This window comes from Camelus bactrianus, chromosome 2, assembly GCF_048773025.1.
Source record: "Camelus bactrianus isolate YW-2024 breed Bactrian camel chromosome 2, ASM4877302v1, whole genome shotgun sequence".
NCBI classification, from domain to species: Eukaryota; Metazoa; Chordata; class Mammalia; order Artiodactyla; family Camelidae; genus Camelus; species Camelus bactrianus.
In genome coordinates, this window is record NC_133540.1 from 130,422,323 (window position 1) to 130,441,198 (window position 18,876).

General features: G+C 51.0%; 1 protein-coding gene across 1 annotated transcript in view; it reads left to right on the forward strand.

Moving 5' to 3' along the window:
• Nucleotides 1–18,876, forward strand: part of SLC2A9 (solute carrier family 2 member 9) — a 177,676-nt gene that overhangs the window by 12,979 nt on the left and 145,821 nt on the right. The window contains 3 exon segments of the mRNA XM_074352921.1: nucleotides 100–200; nucleotides 6,058–6,204; nucleotides 8,010–8,108. Coding sequence (XP_074209022.1) covers nucleotides 138–200; nucleotides 6,058–6,204; nucleotides 8,010–8,108 — 309 coding nt within the window. The 5' untranslated portion in view covers nucleotides 100–137.

Sequence of the window (18,876 nt, forward strand, 5' to 3'; positions counted from 1 at the left end):
GCTCCGCATCCTGGTGTCCTCTCAGGGCCACCTCCCCTGAGTTACTCATCTGTGACAGCAATTATCTAATGGCTTCTTCCTTGTTCTTTCTTTTTTTAGGAACAAAAATAGGCCAGTCCAAAATCTGAAAACTGACCATGAAGCTCCAGGAAGAGGACCCAGCAGATAACAAAGAAAGCGATTTGGCAAAAAAGAAATTGGTCAGTCCTGGTTTCCTAATCTCTCTCTTGTGTGAGTGTTCGGGTGGTCCCAGGCCAGCCCCTCTGACCCCCTCCCTCCTGCCAGGGGAAGTGGTGCAGGTGAGCTCAGGCACAGAAGGGTGAACAGAGGCCGGAGGCAAAGCTACATGGGAAGGACCTGTGTGAAAGGCACGGTGTATACGGCGAGGCTCCGGCTGCTGATGGCCTTGCACTTTGGTGGGTGAGGATACTGTCTGCTGTGACCATCTGGACTTGGGGGGTCTCCATTCCAGAGATCGTTTCTCAACAAGGGGGCATTGATGTTGAAGGTGATAATGTCATAGTCCTTAAGGAAACATTGAAACCCATCCCCCATCACACCACAATGCCCAGTCCACCTGCCTCCTCCTCCAGGAAGTCCTCCACACTTAGAAAGTCTCCTTCCTCAGGACTCCTTGGCCTCTCTCTTTAAATCAGGTTCAAAACCAACAGCCAGAGAGCACCTGTTCTGTACCAGACCTTACACAGGTCTCCCCTTCAGTTCTGGCCACACAGTAGTGAGGGCATTGCTATCCCCATTTTGTAGGCAAGGAACTGAGGCTCAGAGAAGGCCAAAGCCATGTGTCCAAGGCTACATAGCTCGTTTGCAGTGCAGGCAGTCTTGAATGTTGGCCCATCTGTGCCTCGCCTCCTGTGATGAGTGGGGAGGCCACCAGGCGAAGAAGAATATATGCCCATGTTTGTAATTAACCTGTATTTAGCAGGTCAAAGGTCAACACGAGTGTATTTACCAGACTCTGGCAAGTGTGAAGTGATACATGGGGCATCACCACCACATCTCCCAGGTGCGACCTGGAGGTCCAGGGAGGCCAAGCCACCTGCCTCAGGTCCTCCGGGACACGGCAGAACCAGGCTAAACAGAGAGCGACCCCCTCCAAGTGGACACAGTACCTTTTCCTGGGCGCCCCATTAGGTTGAGTCAAGGCTCCCGTCTACGCCTTTGGTGTGAAGGAGGAGGTGGTGTGGTCATCACAAACCTTCTGCTCAAATGATATTCAGTGGAAAATTCTTTATTTTCCCCCTACCTCTTCCTGATAGGAAATTTTCACCTTGTCCAAGCCAGCGTTACAGTGTCAGGACATCATCCAAGGGAGAGTCTGAGTTCAGTTCCCGAAGCATCTACCGGGCCCCTTCCCTGACCAGCTGGGAATTCAAAAAGGTTTATAGGACACCGAGATTTTTTAGGGCTTCCATGACAAAGCCCCACAGTCTTGGGGGCTTAAACAACGGAGCTGTATCTCTTCACAGTCTGGAGACTAGAAGTCCAAGATCAAGGTGTCAGCAGAGTTGGCCCCTTCTGAGGCCTCTCTCCTCGGCCTGCAGATGGCTGTCTTCTCCGTGTCCTCACGTGGTCGTCCCTCTGTGTGTGTCTGTGTCCTGATCTCTTCTTCCTATAAGGACATTAGTCAGGTCAGATCAGGGCCCTCTCACACGACCTCATTTTACCTTGGTGACCTCTTTAAAAGCCCTGTCTCAAATACAGTCACCTTCTGTGATACTAAGGTTGGGACTTCAACGTATGAATGTTGGGGGACACAGTTTACCCCCTAACATGCACACGCAAGTCCCTGCCCTCAGTGAGCTCCTGTCCAGAGGGGAAGGCATACATGGGGAAAGACCCCTGGGAGAAAGGGGGTCACAGCCAGCACAGGTCTGAGCAGCACGTGCAACACAGGGGCGGCAGAGAGAGGCCTAGGGAGGCTTCTCGGGGGAGGTGGCGAGGGCACTGAGCACTGAAGGACGAGCGAAGTTACGGGTGGTCAGAGGAAGAGCCCGGGCCGGGCCAGGAGAGCCGGCGAGAGGAGACGCTTACCAAACACTGGCGGACGTGTCTGCGTGGAGGGGTGACTGTCAGAACAGGCCCCAGCACACCCGGGAATGTGTGTTTTATGACCACATCCTTGATAGAACTAACTTTTAGAATCTGCCTGAGAGCCTGGGCCACAACCCGTGCGGGTAGGGAGCTGGCACTGGATTTGGAGGTGAATCCAGGCTCCCCCTGAACTTCTGTTCTTCCCCCCAAACGGCAGCCTAGAGGCTCCTCCTGAGACTGCTGAGAGGGTTGGTGACATCGCGGGTGTGCACACAGCTGGATGAGGGCCTAGCAGTGCAGACATGTGCTGGGAGAGGGCGATTGGGGAACAACGCCGAGTCATGGTCCATCATGGAAGGACGGAACTCGCGTCTGGGAACGGGCCTTAGCGGTTGTCCACTGACACTGAGCTGCCCCAGACCTCTCCTTTTCTGCTGTGGACACCAATCCCCCCGGAGGGAGGAGGCAATTCTTTCTACCCAGAGCACTCACCGTGCCTTTGGTTTAAAAAAAGATGAGGGCGCCTGGGTTAAGAAATAGCTCATTGTCTGGGGACAAGGTGATTTGAAGAGTAATGATGAGTATTCACCGTGCACTTGCTGGATGCCGGGTGCTGGCTTAGGTTCCACAGTTCCCATGTTTTCCGTGTATGAACTCAAGTCTTCCCAAGTCTGTGAGGTGCTGGCACCATCATCACCCCATTCTACAGATAAGGCCGAGTAACTTGCCCCAGAGCTCACAGGCTGTAAAAGTGGCTGGGCCGAGACCCAAACCCAGGCTGTCCAGCACCAGTGTCTGGGTTTTAACCCACTGAGCTGTGGCAAAGTGGTGGGACAGCTCCCATCACCCTCACCAAGGCTTGTCACCCTGGGAAGCCCTGGGGATGCGAGTGGGAACCTGAGATCCCCCATCTCCCTGAAGGAAGAATGCACAGTTAACCCAACGGCCAGGAGCTTCAGTGGGGACACCTGGGCTCTAGTCTCAGGGGTGTGACTTTAGGCCAAGGTGCTGCTCACCTCTGGGCTGGTTGCTGGCAGGCTCTGGGGAGGATCAGCAGGCAGCCAGCTCCACCAGGAGGAGGAGCTCTCCAGGCCAAGCCGCGCCCTCAGGCTGCAGGACAAAAGGGACACCATGCAAGTTTCTCCTGCTCTGCTGGCTTGTGTCCAGTCCCAGGTTCTGGGAGAGCCCCTGGCGCAGGGCAGGGCCAAGGAAGCTGCTGGCAGTTTGTCCCCACCCCCCACCCCTGGCCTCCAGTCCACACACCACTCCCCACAACCACTCCCTGTCCCCGGCCCGGGCTTCTGCCCTCAGGGCTCAAATTCAGCAGGACTTTGGGCAGGAAAGTGGAGACAGGAGGAATGGTCAGGGACAGCTGGGAGAGGGCCTCCAGTCCACACTTTGTGTCCACTGCGCGGCCCATGGACGTGCTGGGCTGGCTGGCAGGACCTTTAGTGCCTTCTGACTTTGGCAACTCCTGCAACACCGGGACACCAGGGACCCTCCCGGCTGTAGCTGCACATTTGTGTGAACTGCCTGGGTCCTGGCATCTTTGAGTTTTCAACCCCAATGGAGAACATGGAACAATTTTAAATGAAACGGATGGGTCACCTGATCCAATGTGAGTTTTAGTAAGATCAGGTAGACACCCTCCCCCCCATTACAGATGAGGAGACCAGGGAGGATACATAAAAGGGCCTGAGTCAGGGAGGGGGTGGAGGAGGAAATAAGATGCTTAGTACGAAGCCCCGGCAGGACGGCACAGGGTGCAGCCATCCTTCCCCTCCATCGCGCCTCCTAAACTAGACCCCAACCCGCTCAGTTATTTTGCTTCCCCACGTGCCCTGGGGCGTCCATGCCTGCAGCCCTGGCTCAGTGCCCTCTCATCCCACGCCCTTCCTTGCCTGCGTGTTCCCATGGCTTACTCATCCCCTAAGAGACGGCTCAGGAATCACCTCTTCCAGAAAGTCTTCTGGGATCCGCTCCCGGCTGGCCCAGTGCCTCCTATGCGTGTCACATTTTAATCGAGAGCTCCCATGTTAGAGCTCCGCTCTGGACCAGGCTCTGTGAGGGGAGCTGGCCAACCGGCTGAAAATTGTTTCCAGGAGCAGCCAATTCTCCAAGCGGCATCCTGACATCCCTGCGTGATGAATACGCAGCGTGAGTGTTGCCCTGAATGGTTCATGTGCTTGGTAAATAACCAGCCTAATTATTCAGGGTTGGCTTTTCCTTTGGGAAGTTTTGGTTCCCCGTGGAGCAGCGGCTTTCCAACATCACGGGGCTGGATGTTTGCAAAGGCATGTGACCATCCATGCTCCCAGAAGTTCTACAGCGATCCACAGTTTTATTTCAACATGCGTTTTCCATTAAACCCAGGTGGCTGACTTCTCATCTCTGTTTTGTGGTCTTGAGGCCACTGTGGCCTTCCAGGGGTTCTGCAATCCCCAAGCACGCCTTTGCTTCCCTGGCCTCTGCATCTGCTCTCTGCCTCCAGGGGCAAGCGGCCAAGGCAACCTGTCCTAGACATGATTCAAGGCACTTCTCTGACATCTGGGCAATCCAGCCATGCAGTGAGTTAATTCTCACGACATCCTGGTGTGCAGGAGGGGGTCTTGGCTCCTTAATGCTTCCCCTGAGCCAGCCTCCAGGGCAGGCACGTCAGAAGTGTTCCCTCAGCCGGCCGAATGAGCAGGGCAGAGTAATGATCAGCGACAGGTGCTTTTTCTTCCAAACCCTGCACCCTCCCACTTGTTCCAGAGCTGCAGGGCAGCCCGTGTCCACCTCCAGCAGGCTGTTTGGGACTGTGTGTTTTCTATCTGAGCCTCAGAATTGCTCTGCTGCACGATCAGAGCAGGATCAATCTTCCATTTTGTGCTTGTAACCATGGTAGCTCAGAGAAGCAAAGCTACTTGCCTAAGGACACACAGTGAGAAAGTGCTGGAGTCTGGGCTGGAACTGCCAGGCTTCTCCTGCAGCCGGTCACTTTTCCATCTGTCCCAGTCCTTAGGGAGACTTGTCCTGGGTTCATGCCAGTGGCTCCCCTCCCAGCACGCTGGCCTTAAGAGGGAAAAGGAAGACTTCATACTCAGGGTGGTGATTCCTGAGAAGACGAGTCTCCCTCTTAGGCTCTCTAGTTGCTGGGATGACTTGGGAACAGGGTAAAAATTCACTGCCCACTTCCCGTTCAGGCAAGATTAAATTGCCACATTTCCTGTTCGGGAGCTCAGACTCTGCCTCCTCATTCAGGGAGATGCTCCGGCGGAGCCCGGCAGAGGTGCCGCGGGCTGAGCCGACTGCAGGGAGGGCCAGCAAGCTGATCGTTGGGAAACAGGACATGGGCTCCTGGGAACTGAGCTTAGCTCCTCTTACGCATGGTCTGAGCCTCCCAGGGCCTCCTGAGTGTGCCCACCCGAGCAGCAGCCGGACACCGGGCAGGAGGAGAAGAAAGGTAAACACAGAAATCGGCCTCTGTACTTGCCACGAGGGCTGTCTCTGCCCCCTCTGAAAGCCCTAGGGCCTGAGTCCTGGCGTCCTGGTCCATTGACCTTGGCTGTAGGGCTCCAACTCTTGAGCTGCAGATTCCTGGGGCCGACAGCATCTTCTGGCAGCGGCTGTGCTCATGTGATGCGGCCACGGCAGAGAGCCGCCCGCTCGTGCTGGGTGCTGTCCTCCCCTCCCTCCTGCCCCCACCAGCGGGCACCCTCTGCCCTTGGGGCGGGTATGAGAGGTGGTGGGCCCAGGTGGGCCATGCAGGGGTGGGGGCTCCAAGGGAGACGGCTTCCACCCACTCTGCTCTCTGATGGGTGCAGACAAGGGAATAATGACCAAGGCTGGGAGTGAGGGAAACCCAGGGGACCAGCACAGCCCAGGGGGTCAGAAGGAGTGAGATCTGAACTAAGGCCCAGAGGATGAGTTTAAATACAAAAGGCGATGGAGAACGGGCATTTTGTCCAAAATGATTCTGTTCTGTCAAGGAATCCCACTCAGTTCAAGCTCCTCTTACTGCAGAAAAGTATCCTGGCCCCACACCTGCCAGTGTCCATCTCCGTGGCCCGTCAACCCTCCCTCTGGCCTATCATCCGATCACCAGCATTTTCCGAGCGCCTCCTCTATGACCGGCACAGCGCCTGGAAGCAAGGCTCCCGCCCTCAAAAAGTAAGACCTGCACCCTCTGCCCCGCCCCTGCTGCTGTCCCTCACCGGCCCCGGCCCCCAGACGGGTGAGGGGCTCCCCTGCTCTAACTCCTTTCTTCTGCAGAATATCCCATGAGGCGGGTCCCTTATCACCCCCATTTCACAGATGAGGACATTGAGTCACAGAGCAACTATGTAACTGGTCTAAGTTTGCACAGACACGAGTGGCCGAGCTGGGAGTCAGACAGTGTTGAATCAAAGAGAGAAACGTGGAAATGAGGAGGTGAAGCTTCCAGGGAGGCTTTCCATCGGTCTGACATATGAAAGTCTCCAGAAGGGAAGAGTTCAGGGGGATGCAGCCACACTGGCCAGGGCAAGAGAGACCTTAGCATGTAACTCAGGTGCTGGCCATTCTGCGTGGCTGGGCCAGAGGGAGTGGAGAGAGAAAACAGAATAAGTAAACACCCTTTCTGAACACTGGCTACATGCATGTGCCCCCCTCCATGGCCTTGGCCAGCAGCACATCCACCACCGCCTATGCAGCTGGTGCTACAGTTTAGGTCCCATTTTATAGCTGGGCAAACTGAGGCCCAGAAAGGTCAAGACCCTGGACAGGCCCCCCAGCCGAGCGGTGGAGCCTTCTGGTGCTGGAGCCTGAGCTAGAGGCAGCGCTGGGGCAGGGAGAGCAGGGACCTGGCTTCCAAACAGTGTTTGATCTATTCAGTTCCCTAAACTGTGGACCTCATCTGTCATGTCTATTGCTGTGTCCCTGGAGCTGTGTCAGGGCCTGGCACTTAGAACACACAAGCACACACACACACACACACACACACAATAAATGATGGCAGAGAAAGTAACTTCCAAGAGCACCTGGGCCCCTCCATCTGGTGAATTTCCTCACTTTCCTGGCCAGCCTGGGATGGCAGCCCCTCCAGCCTCCAGCTCCTGCCTTCTGACGAGCCTTTGCCAAGGGGCCCAGATGTTTCTGCTCTGGTCCTAGTGCAGCTGCAGCCGTGCGTGGATGGGGCCATAGGGCAGGATCGCATGGAGGCAGATGCCTGGTTCTCCAGGCCAAGCCCTACATCTCTCTGTCTGCAGGTCCTTGTTCCAAGGTGCTCCCACTGGCCAGTAGATGGCCAGCCCAGCCTGCAGCGGGGCCTGCATGAGCTTGTGTGCATCTCTGCAGCTTCAGGCCCCCAGACACTGCTCCCAGGCGAAGAAGCAGTGTGGTGCAGTGATGACTGCACGAGGGCTGGAACCAGGCCATCTGGGCTCCAGTCTCCATCCCAGACAGCACCAGGGACAGCTCCTCACCTCTGTTTCCTCACCTGTAAAAGCAAGCTAAAAAGTACTGATCTGAGGATTCCAGGAGAGAAAATCCAGAAGGCGCTTAGAACAGATGACGAGACCATAGCTCTTAATAAGAAGCAGCTGCGGCTGCTGGCAACTTAGTCTGGCTTTGCTCTTTTGCTCCTCTGTGGGTCAGAGGCAGGCCAGATTCAGCTAAAATAGCAGCGTGTAGCTGCTGTCAGAGCACCTGCAAGGATGGTAGGTCGGCGTTTCCCAGATCTAAATGCAGCAGGGCAAGGAGGGCAGTGGTGTGGCTGCCAACAGAGGCGACCTGAGCTCCGTGGGTTGACCACACCCACCGGGACCAGACCTGGATGGGAAACCCTCCGGCCAGCTGGCTCCAAAAAGACTTGCATCCTTGCCCTGGGAATCCTCTGAGTTGGACTCCCTAGCTAAGGGGACAGCCCAGGTGCCTCCCGCGGGTCCCTGGCTCTGCGCCCAAGTGTCAGGTCTGACTTGCTTTGCTCTCCTTTCCAGGATTGGTCCTGCTCGCTCATCGTGGCCTCTCTCGTGGGCGCCTTCGGCTCCTCCTTCCTCTGTGGGTACAACCTCTCCGTGGTCAACGCCCCAACTCCGGTGAGTGTCCTGCAGTGGCGGGATGCACCCGGCAGAGGGCGCTGCGGCAACGCGGAAAACCAGGTGTTACCACCTAGCCCAGGATGGTACCCCATTCTGCAAACTTCTGCAGGCCAGGTCTATGCCAGACCCCTGATGGACACTTGGGTGAGGGGAGGGACAGAGAGCGTGAGAACAGCCCCGCCTTGGAGGGGTAGGTGAGAGATACAGAAACAGGATAGTGACAACGCTTGGGGTCAGTTTCTTGCTTCTAGAGTGTCCTGGGAGACTGTAGAGAGGGGTCTTCGGAGATTCCCAAGGAGTGGATGCTAAAGGTCTTATTCCAGGGCTAGGAGCATGCAATCTGAGTAACCACGAAGGGATCCAGACACAGAAACATTTTCCTGATCTTTCTTTTGTGTTTATGGCTTTAAATCACAGTTAGAGGCCACATGGATATCTGTTGGTTAAGATCCATCACTAATTTTTGTTTTCATCTGGAATGAGGTCATTAGGAGCAATTTCTCAGGCCCTCCTAACACCATTCTGCTAATTTGCAGATGGAGGTTTGGTTCCCACCCACCTAGGCTATTAGGTTTAGGTGCTGCCCATTCCTGGGTGTGCTGGCTTCTGCTTCAACAGCCTCCACCTTGGGGTAAGGTGGATGGGTCAATGGGGGGTATGAGGGAAGACTTCCTGGAGGAGGTGATGCCTGAGTTGCACCCTGAGTTGCACCTCGAAGGTGGAGCAAAGGCACAGAAGCCTGAGATATGAAACATTTGTGGAAATGCAGGTATGATGTGGTCGGAGTGCAGGATGTGTTTTGCAGAGCACAAGGGCAGACACCAAAGACACAGAAACCTCGCTGTGGACCTTCCTGGATGCTTTTAAGGCTTTTGCTTGTTGGGGGCCCAGCATCCTGTGTACAAAACACAGTGGAAGACTGGACCAGCAGCCCAAGGCTTTGCAGACGTGTCACAGGGATCCAGACTCCTTTTGTGCCAGGACAGATCTGGGTTTTTGTTTTTTGTATTTTTTTTTTTTTTTTTTTTTTTTTTTACTGTTAACTCTTTTATATTTGGGGGCTCTGTGTAAGTTCGTTTGAAAAATTGATTCTGATGCTAAAAACAGTTTGAAAACCAGGGAGCCGGGATGGTTTCTCTGAATGCTTGCAGCAATCACTGGCTTTGATTTTATCACTGTGGTGTCATCCTGAGATGGGATCGGATTTGTTCAGATTTGTCTTTAAAAGAGGTGTGAATGAAAAATATTGCCGGCCACAGCAGTAAACAAAGGATGCTGGGGCCATCAAGTCATCAGCCACTACCACCAACCCTGACTGTGACTGGAGGGCACTCAGGATAGAGACAGGCAGGCAGCCTAGCCTCTGAGCCACCGCCAGTGGTGCCCCCGAGGGAACTCAGGGTGTGGAAGGACAGGACACTGGCCCTAGACAGCTAGGTGCACATCAGAGGAATGATTTCAATGAGCTCAGACCTTTGCACCTTCCCATATATAGAAAAGCACTAAATCCCCTAACTTAGGGTATCTGTTTTTATTATTATTATTACTATTATTATATTATTATTATTATTTAACAATACTCTTTTTATGTTCTGACTACCTGGTCTTTGCGGCAAAACTCTTCTATGTCCCAGCTTCTCCCCTGCCTCTTTGAAGCAACCTCTTAGAGAGATCTGAGAGGCCTCCCAGGTTCAAGTCCTCAGAAAGTCTGCCAAACAAAACATAACTCTCAACTTTAAGGTTGTGCTTTTTTTCCCCAGCTGAAAGACGACTGAGAATTTGCCCTCCAGCTTCATGTTGAAAGTCATGAGGCTCCAGCAGAGGGTGGAGAACCCTTGCACCCATGGTTTACGTGGCAAAGAGACGTGTACAACTTGAAGCTGGAACAGAATGTGTGGGTGGAAAAGTGATAGTCCAAGCAATGACCATGGGGACACGAGGAAGGAGCAATTCTGTCATTCCCGCATTTATTCATTCAAAAAATGTTTTTAAGTAATAAACTTAATATTTTAGACTAGTTTTAGGCTCAGAGCAAACTTGAGCAGAACGCCCAGAGTTCCCAGTACCCTCTTGTCCCCACACAGGCCCAGCCTCCCCCACTGTCACCATCCTGCACTGGCAGGGGTACCTCTGTTTAATCCATGAGCCGAACTTGACACACACCAGCACCCAAAGCCCACTGCTCATTCCTTCCTCCCCGACCCTGGCAGCCGCCGGTCTCTTTGCTGTCTCTACACAGACACACCTCGTTTGATCGTGCTTGGCTTTATCACAAATATTGCATATTTTGCAGATTGAAGGTTTGTGGCAGCTCCGCCTGGAACAAGTCGATCAGTGTCATTTTTCCAACAGCATTTGCTTACTTCCTGTCTCTGTGTCACATTTGGGTGATTCTCACAGTATTTCCAGCTTTCCCATGATTCCATCTGCATGGTGCTCTGGGATCAGTCATTTCTGATGTTACTGTTGTACTTGTTTGGGGCACCACCAACCGCGCCCAGAGAAGACAGCGAACTTAGCAGGTAAATGCTGTGTGTGTTCTGACTGCTCCACCCACCTGCTGTTCCCCCGTCTCTCCCCTTGTCCTCCGGCTCCCTGCTCCCTGAGACAGCGCAACATTGAAATTAGGCCAGCGAGTATCCTACGATGGCCTCTAAGTGTGCAAGTGAAAGGAGTCACACGTCTCTCACTTTAAATCAAAAGCTAAAAATGATTAAGCTTAGTGAGGAAGGTGTGTTGAAAGACAAGAGAGGCTAAAAGTGATTTTGCCAAATAGCCAAGTGAATGCAAAGGGAAAGCTCTTGAAGGCAATTAAAAGTGCTACTCCAGGGGGGCGGTATAGCTCAAGTTGTAGAGTGCGTGCCTAGCATGCATGAGGTCCTAGGTTCGATCCCCAGTACCTCCTCCAAATAGAAATAATTAAAGAAACCTAATTACCTCCCCTTCATAAAACAAACAAACAAACAAAAAGTGCTACTCCAGTGAGCACACAAGTGTTAAAGCAAGGGGATAAATTGGGAGCTGGAGGTTTGCAGATAGTAATATATATAAAATAGATGAACACCATGATCGTGCTGTAGAGCACAGGGAACTATATTCAGTGTCCAGTAGTAATTTATGGTGAAAGAGAATATGAAAATGAATGTGTGTATGTTCATGTATGACTGAAGCATTGTGCTGTACCCCAGAAATTCGCACAACACTGTAAACTGACTATACTTCAAAAAATATATTTAAAAAATTTTTAAAAAAACAAATGATAAAGCAAAACAGGCTTATTGCTGACATGGAGAAAGTTGGAGTGGTCTGGATAGAAGATCAAATGAGCCACAACCTTTCCTTAATCCAAAGCCTCACCCAGAGCAAGGCTGGATTCTACTGTCTTCAATTTCGTGAAGGCTGAGAGAGGTGAGGAAGCTGCAGAAGAAGCTGGAAGCGACCAGAGGTTGCTTCACGAGGTTTAAGGAAAGATGCCGTCTCCAGGACGTCAGCGTGCAAGGTGCAGCAGCCGGTGCTGATGTACGAGCCGCAGCAGGTTCTCCAGAAGCTCCAGCTCGGAGAATTCATGGAAGTGACTTCACTAAATGACAGATTCTCAATGCAGACAGAACAGCACTGTGTCGGAGATGCCATCTAGGACTTTCACAGCTAGAGAGGAGAAGTCAGGGCCTGGCTTCAGGGGACAGGCCGGCTTTCTTGTTAGGGGCTAATGCGGCTGGGCTTTAAGTTGAAGCCAATGCTCATTTACCAGCCTGGAAATCCTAGGGCCCTTAAGAATTACGCCGACTACCCACAGGCAGGCCAAGTTCACAGGTTAAAACATCTGCCCTCACCTCAGACACCAGCTGCAAGCTTGGGGATTTCAGGGCCACCTACGACTCTGACCAACTGTTTACAGATTTGGGGAGGCTCCCATTAGCCCCTCAGTCTTGATAATTTGCTAGAACAACTCCAAGAACTCAGGAAAGCAGCATACTTATGTAATTATAAGTTTTATTATGACAAAAAGGATACCAATCAGAACCAGGCAAAGGAGACCCATACAGTGAGGTACTGTATGGGGGAGGGGGGCTTCCAAATGTAAAACTTCAGGTGTCCTCTCCCTGGAATGTCAAGACACATCACCCTCCCAGCACACTGATACACCAAGTAGTGCCCACAGGGAAGCTCACCCGCACCTCCGTGTCCAGAGCTTTTATTTGGGCTTCATTACCTAGGCATGACTGATCAAATCTGTCTCCAGTCCGCCTCCCCTCCTTGGACGTAGGGAGGGCATGACCTGGCCTCTGGCCACATGGTTGGTCCTCCTGGCATGGCCAGCCCCCAACCTGAGATATTGCACATGCATAAAGCACCAGGTGGGGTCTGAGACCCCCTCCATGAATAACAAAGACACACCTCTCATTCAGAAAATCCAAGGGTTTAGAGGCTACCTTCCAAGAACAAGGAAGAAAAGCCAGCCAAATTCCTAATTATACAACTGCACATACACCATGTGCTTCATACAAAATATGTTCTAAACCTAAAAATACCGAAAAAAGAGTTTGTTAAATGAATTAATGAATAAGGGAAGGAAGGAGTGGGAAAGGAAGGAAGGAAGGAAAGAAAGAGAGAAAGAAAGAAAGAAAGAAAGAAAGAAAGAAAGAAAGAAAGAAAGAAAGAGAAAGAAAGAAAGAAGGAAGGAAGGAAAGAAAGGAAAGAAGGAAGGAAGAAACTTTGCTTTGCTTTGGGGGTCTAACTTATCACCCCTGCTCCCAAGGCATATAAACTAGGACTAAACTTGAAACAAACCCAGCGTCCACAAGAATAACAATGAGTGCTTTGGCTTTTACATATAATGAATGACTCAGTGATTTCTAAGTTGGTGACATTTCTCCTCTTAGAAGGAGAGACAGAATCGCACCCCCCTGGTGTTAGTATCTAAGCCCAGCACTTCAGCAAAACAATTAATTTGACATTCCATAAATCTCCCAGCAGAAAGTTTACTTACTCATTCTCCTCTCCCGGATCCTTCCCTAAGGGCAGGTAAACAGGCGGTGATGAGGAGGAAAACCATCACCTCTCTCTGCAAGAAGAGAGCTGTCCCCATTAGCAGCAGGTGTTCGATGCTGGCCCAAAAGAAAGAGTCCAATGAACCAGCAGACAGAGAACCAACAGCGAGTCCTGGTCCTTTCAGTTAATGCTGCCCTGAGCTGCAACTTTAGTGACTCTTCTGGGAGCCCCTGTGCTCTCAGAGAAGGAGAGCACGTGATGGGGCAGCTCTGTGTGGCCTGAGGCCCACCACAGGACAGCCAGGATGGATGACGGGTGCAGAGAGGGTCACAGGCATCGGCACCCACTGGGTGGATGGAGGGGCACAGTGGGGCGTCTTGGTGGGAGAGGCTGAGATCACAGGAGAAACCAGTGCATCTTGTTGCTACAGAAACGACTGGCCATTATTTTGATGAGACAGGTATCGCAGGACAGTTTAAGCGCGGGACAGGACTCTGATTTTGGAAAGTCAAAGTTGTTCTTTCTCTTTCCTCTGTCTTCCTTCTACCTCACTTTGTCCCAGTAGTTGTAAGAGAAAAGCAGGCTGCTTATCAGCAAAAGCAAACGGCACACAGTTAATAATTTAACAATAAAACTGCTCTGTGAATCCCCGTCTATGAAGCAGGAACTGGAACTCTCACTTGTGTCCCAGCTTACTGTGTATACCAAATTATTGTGACAATAATCCCATTTTACAAAAAAAGGAAACTGGGAGGAGGAAGATTGAGTAACTGGTCCAAAGCCACTCAGCCAATGGATGGTGCCCTTGTGTCTGCAGAGGACGGTCACAACCTTGGCCCCACCCAGAGGCCACTTTTCAAAAACTTTTACTGAAGTCTAGTTGATTTACAGTGTTGAGCAGTTTCTGGTGTACAGCATAGTGATTCAGTTATACATATATATCTATTCTTTCTCATATTCTTTTTCATTATAGGTTATTATGGGCTATTGAATATAGCTCTCTGTGCTGTACAGGAGGACCTTGTTGTTTATCTATTTTATATATAGCAGTTTGCATCTGCGAATCTCAAACTCCTTATTTATCCCTCCCCTACCTTTCTCCTTTGGCAACCATAAATTTGTTTTCTATGTCTGTGAGTCTCTTTCTGTTTTGTAAATAAGTTCACTTGTGTCATTTTTTTTTAGATTCCACATATAAATGATTTCATATGATATTTATCTTTCTCTGTCTGACTTACCTCACTTAGTATGATCATCTCCAGGTCCATCCATGTTGCTGCAAATGGCATTTCATATTTATAGCTGAGTAGTATTCCATTGTATAAATATGCCACATCTTCTTTATCCAGTCATCTTTTGATGGACATTTAGGTTGCTTCCATTTCTTGGCTACTGTAAATGGTGCTGCTATGAACATTGGGGTGCATGCATCTTTTCAAATTAGAGTTTCCCCAAATAAATGCCCAGGAGTGGGACTGCTCTAAGTCTATTTTTAGTTTTTTGAGGGATCTCCATACTATTTTTCATAGTGGCTGTACCAATTTACATTCTCACGAACAGTGTAGCAGGGTTCCCTTTTCTTCACACCCTCTCCAGCATTTATCATTTGTGGATTTTTTTTTTTTTTTTTTTTTTTTTTTTTTTGCAGTGAGGAGGTAATTAGGTTTATCGATTTATTTACTTTTTCCCTGGAGGTACTGGAGGTTGAACTCAGAACCTTGCACATGGTAAGCATGTGTTCTACCATTTGAGTTACACCCTCCCCCCTGTTTGTGAACTTTTTAATATTGGCCATTCTGACTGGTGTAAGGTGATACCTCATTGTAGTTTTGATTTGCATTTCTCTGATAATTAACAATATTGAGCATCTTTTCATGTTATCTCAGAGCAAAGAGCAGGCCTGCATGAATGCACTGTCCCCCCACAAACACAGCTATGCCATCTCTCAAAAGAACGTTCCAGCAGGAGAGAGGCTCTGGATCCTTTTTTTTTTTTTTTTTTTTTTTTTTTTTTATAAGATGGGTGTCTGTGTGCACACACACACTTCTCTCTGCTTCTGCCTGGGGCCACACAGAAAATGCGTTTCTTTCCTCATGTTCTATCTAATTAAACCCAAGAGTCAAGCTGCCTCATTGCAAAGGTGGTTGAAGGGGGAACCCAGGAAACTCTGAGGGTCTTACTCTCTGACCATGGCTTGCAGTCCCAAGCATCCTCTTTCACTGTGTTCAGTTTTCATTTTAAAAGCCAGCGAAGGGAGCAAACTGTTCTCAGGTGTCTAGAAGGAGAGGCCTCTTTCTCAAACTCCTCCGGGGGAGTCACACAGTAGGAAGGAAATAAACCACCACAAACCCGCAAACTGAACATCAAGTTAAGTCCAAATGGAGCTGGACATTTCGCTAGGGACCTGGGAGGTGCGCCGGACCCCCAGGGCCGCCCCAGTTTTGCGCATTCGCTAGCAGGGTCGGCACGCAGACTTCCTTGGCCTGTGCTTTGTCACCGCGAGAGGATACAAGCAAGATCAGCCAAAAGGCGAGGCGCCTGGGGCGGGGGCGCAGGGGCCCAGGCACACGCGGCCGGCTCCTCCCCGCGCGGAGCCGTGCGGGTGCACCGAGCTTCCCCGGCAGCCGGCTGTGACCGCAGTGTGAGGTGCTGCCCTCCCGGCAAGCTGAGCAGAGGCTCGGAGCTCGGGGCTTGTATTAGGGGCTGGGCACATAGGCGCCTCCTCTGGGCACGTCCACCACACCTGCCTCCCGGAGAGGAGCAGGCGTGCAGCACAAACGAAGCTGTTTGCTCAGTGTAGGCCCTGGGGGCCCCTCTTCTCTGTTCTGGGAAGAGTGGGGCCCCTCCCCCGATCCAGGTTCCCCGACCCCAGCCCAGGGCCGACCTTGCAAGCAGAACTTTTCAGAGGCTAGAAGTCTCAGGCCACTTTCTCTGCACGGGAGGCCTTAGCTGTGCCACTCAAGTGACATTAGGTGGCACTGCTGGGCTTGTGGAATTTTGTCTTGTGTGGTCCTTGCTTCAAAGAGCATGGCTGGGCGGTGGGCACTTTTGTAAGGACTTCTGTACCGTTGTCCTCCCTGTGCGGGTGTGTTCGGTGGTGCGGACTTTCTCTGCAAACCCCTAAGGACCTCCAGGCATGACTTGCTCTGTTATGCAACAGTGTGGGTCCTCCGGGCCATCCATAGAAGGGTTCTATTTATGAGAATTTTTCTAGCCCTCCTGAGAATAATTTGAGATGAATTCATGACAGGCTCGGTGTGAATCAGTAAGGAACATTAATATCGTAACACAGGCTACAAGGTAATTTGCCTCCCATTGTCCTGTCATCATTGGAAGGTGTTCTCTGCCAGCCCTCCCGGCTGGGAATTGCATGGTTCAATTTGTTGCCAGAAGCTTGGCCCCTGGCTTGTTGGCAGGGGAAATAGAGGGAAATTATCCATGGATTCATAGACCTGAGAAATAAACAAGTCTAGGACCCTTTTTTGACGAGACAGAAATAATGACGTCCACACCACCGCTAGCCTCTCCAGCTTCTGATGATCATCATGTGCCTCTCGTGGGCCCAGCACTGGGCTGGAGGTGCATCCTCACACTACCTCCTTCCAGTAACTCTTTAGGGAGGAAAACCATTGAATGAATGAGGCACTTGAGGCACAGAGAGGTTGAGTGATTTACTCAGGATCACCCAGCAGATACGTGGCAGAGCTGAGAGTTGAATGCAATGAATTCCAGGGCCCTTAACTGCTGAGAACCCTGACCTCAGAGGCATAGCCACTTGCTAGAGGTCACAGAAGGACTCAGTGGTGCAAGCAAGTCTTGAACCCACGACCCTCAGCTCTTTGTGGTGTCTCCTTTCCTTTCACCATATGGCCTCTTACTCATTTCTTTGCTGTTTGGGCTCTAGTAAGTACTAACCATAATATAAATACTCCTCGATGAATTCATAAAACATTTCTGTTAGACTCATCATCTTTTACCAGTGCAGAGCCTCCTCACTGGTCCAGCCACCTCTCAATGAAACTTTCTGAAATAACTCCACACTGCACCTCCTGTGTTCTGAAACCCAAAGTAGAGTCTCGACTGCATGCTCAAATCTCCAGTTGCTCCCCAAGGATTAAAAGCAGACTCCTTAGAGAGAAAGATACAAGAAAGGGTTTCTTGGAAGCAGGCTCCATGGAAAAGCAGTGTGGAATCCACGAATGAGATGGCCCCAAGTGGGCCTAGAGGTTAGCTAGCACAGTGAGCTTAAACTATGTTTTACTGCAGAATACTTTTTTCTAATGGAGTCTTATGAGTTTCCCAAACTGTAAAAGGAAACCTATAGTTGAAGGCCCACCTCTCCCAACCTACCCATTCTTCATGATCTTGCCTTAATCTTCCCTCTTTCTTAAAGTCCCATGTCATAGTAATTGTCATGGCGTGGGCGTGGGGGTCAGGTTGACAGTGTTCAGATAAATTAGCTGTGATGACATGCAAGTCCTAAATCTCGGTGGCTTAACACAGTGAGAGTTCATTCTCACTCCTGTCGCTGTCCAAAGCAGGTGAGCAGGGGTGCTCTGCTCCATGCAGTCATTCAGGAGCCCAGGCTCCTTCTGTTGAGTGGCTCCACCTTTCCTTGGGGCTTCAGAGGGCTCTGCTGGGTCCTCTGTGCATGACCAGCCTACAAGAAAAAGGAGTGAGTAGGGAGAAGGCACATGAACTCTGAATCCTCAATGAAGGAGACATACACCAAATCAGACTCCTTTGGTGAGAACATACGGCCCTACCCAGATGCAAGGGGCTGAGAAGTGTGACCTGGCAGTGGGGCCAGGAAGGGGAGGCGGGCACAGACGCCGTGAGCATGAGCAGGCTCTGCAGTTCCACTGCAGTCTGTAGCTTTCAGGTACATTTCTAGCTCCAGAGTTTTCGGCTCTCATGAAACCTAATAGGATGGCTGGAAGGGTCAGCTGGGGACAGGTGTACAGATGTCTGATACACACTTAGCAGTCAGCCAAAATTCATTCCATGTCTCCTTTTCTCCCCCACCTCAGTCTTTCCACATGCAGTAGAGTTATGGATGGGACCATCTTTGTGTTTTCTGTACTAAGGATTGGAATAGGGTAGTGGTTCAGAGATAGGCTCTGGAGTCCTGACCCTGCCACTTGCCAAAGGTGTCACCTTAGGAAAGCCCTATGGCTCTGGGCCTCAGATTCCTCATCTGCCCCAGAGAGAAGTCAAAACACAGTACCTGCCTCACAGGGTTTGCAGAGGGGATGAGTTCACATGTGTCCCCATGGCACATTGTAAATTTGACCTATGGGTTACCTATTTTTATTTACATGGTGACCAACCCATGGCAGAGACTCAGTTTAAGACACAGACATTTATTTAAGCACCTGTTCTGTACCATGTGCTACAAGTCAGTGTTGACATATACTAGGTCCACAAATCTCAAACCCAGTGAATGTCTGTGCAATGAATCAGCTGAACAACCCTCATCACCTGGCTTTTACTATCACATAAGCTTTCAGGCTGCCTTTCATGTAAGCCTTTGCTGAATTCACACCTGGAGAAGACAAATATTTAATCATCAAAGGCATCACTCTGAAACTAGCTTTTGGGGACTATTTGAAATGTGTTTCTGCAGGGGGCAACTCTCCCAGGCTTAGCCAGCCCTCTGCAGGGGCTTTCATTCCCCAGTTTCCCAAAACTGAAATAAGTCTCTGCAGAGACTTCCAAAGCAGTGTCTAGCAGTGCGTGACGTGAAAGCCGCCTCTTTTCCCACCAGGCTCCT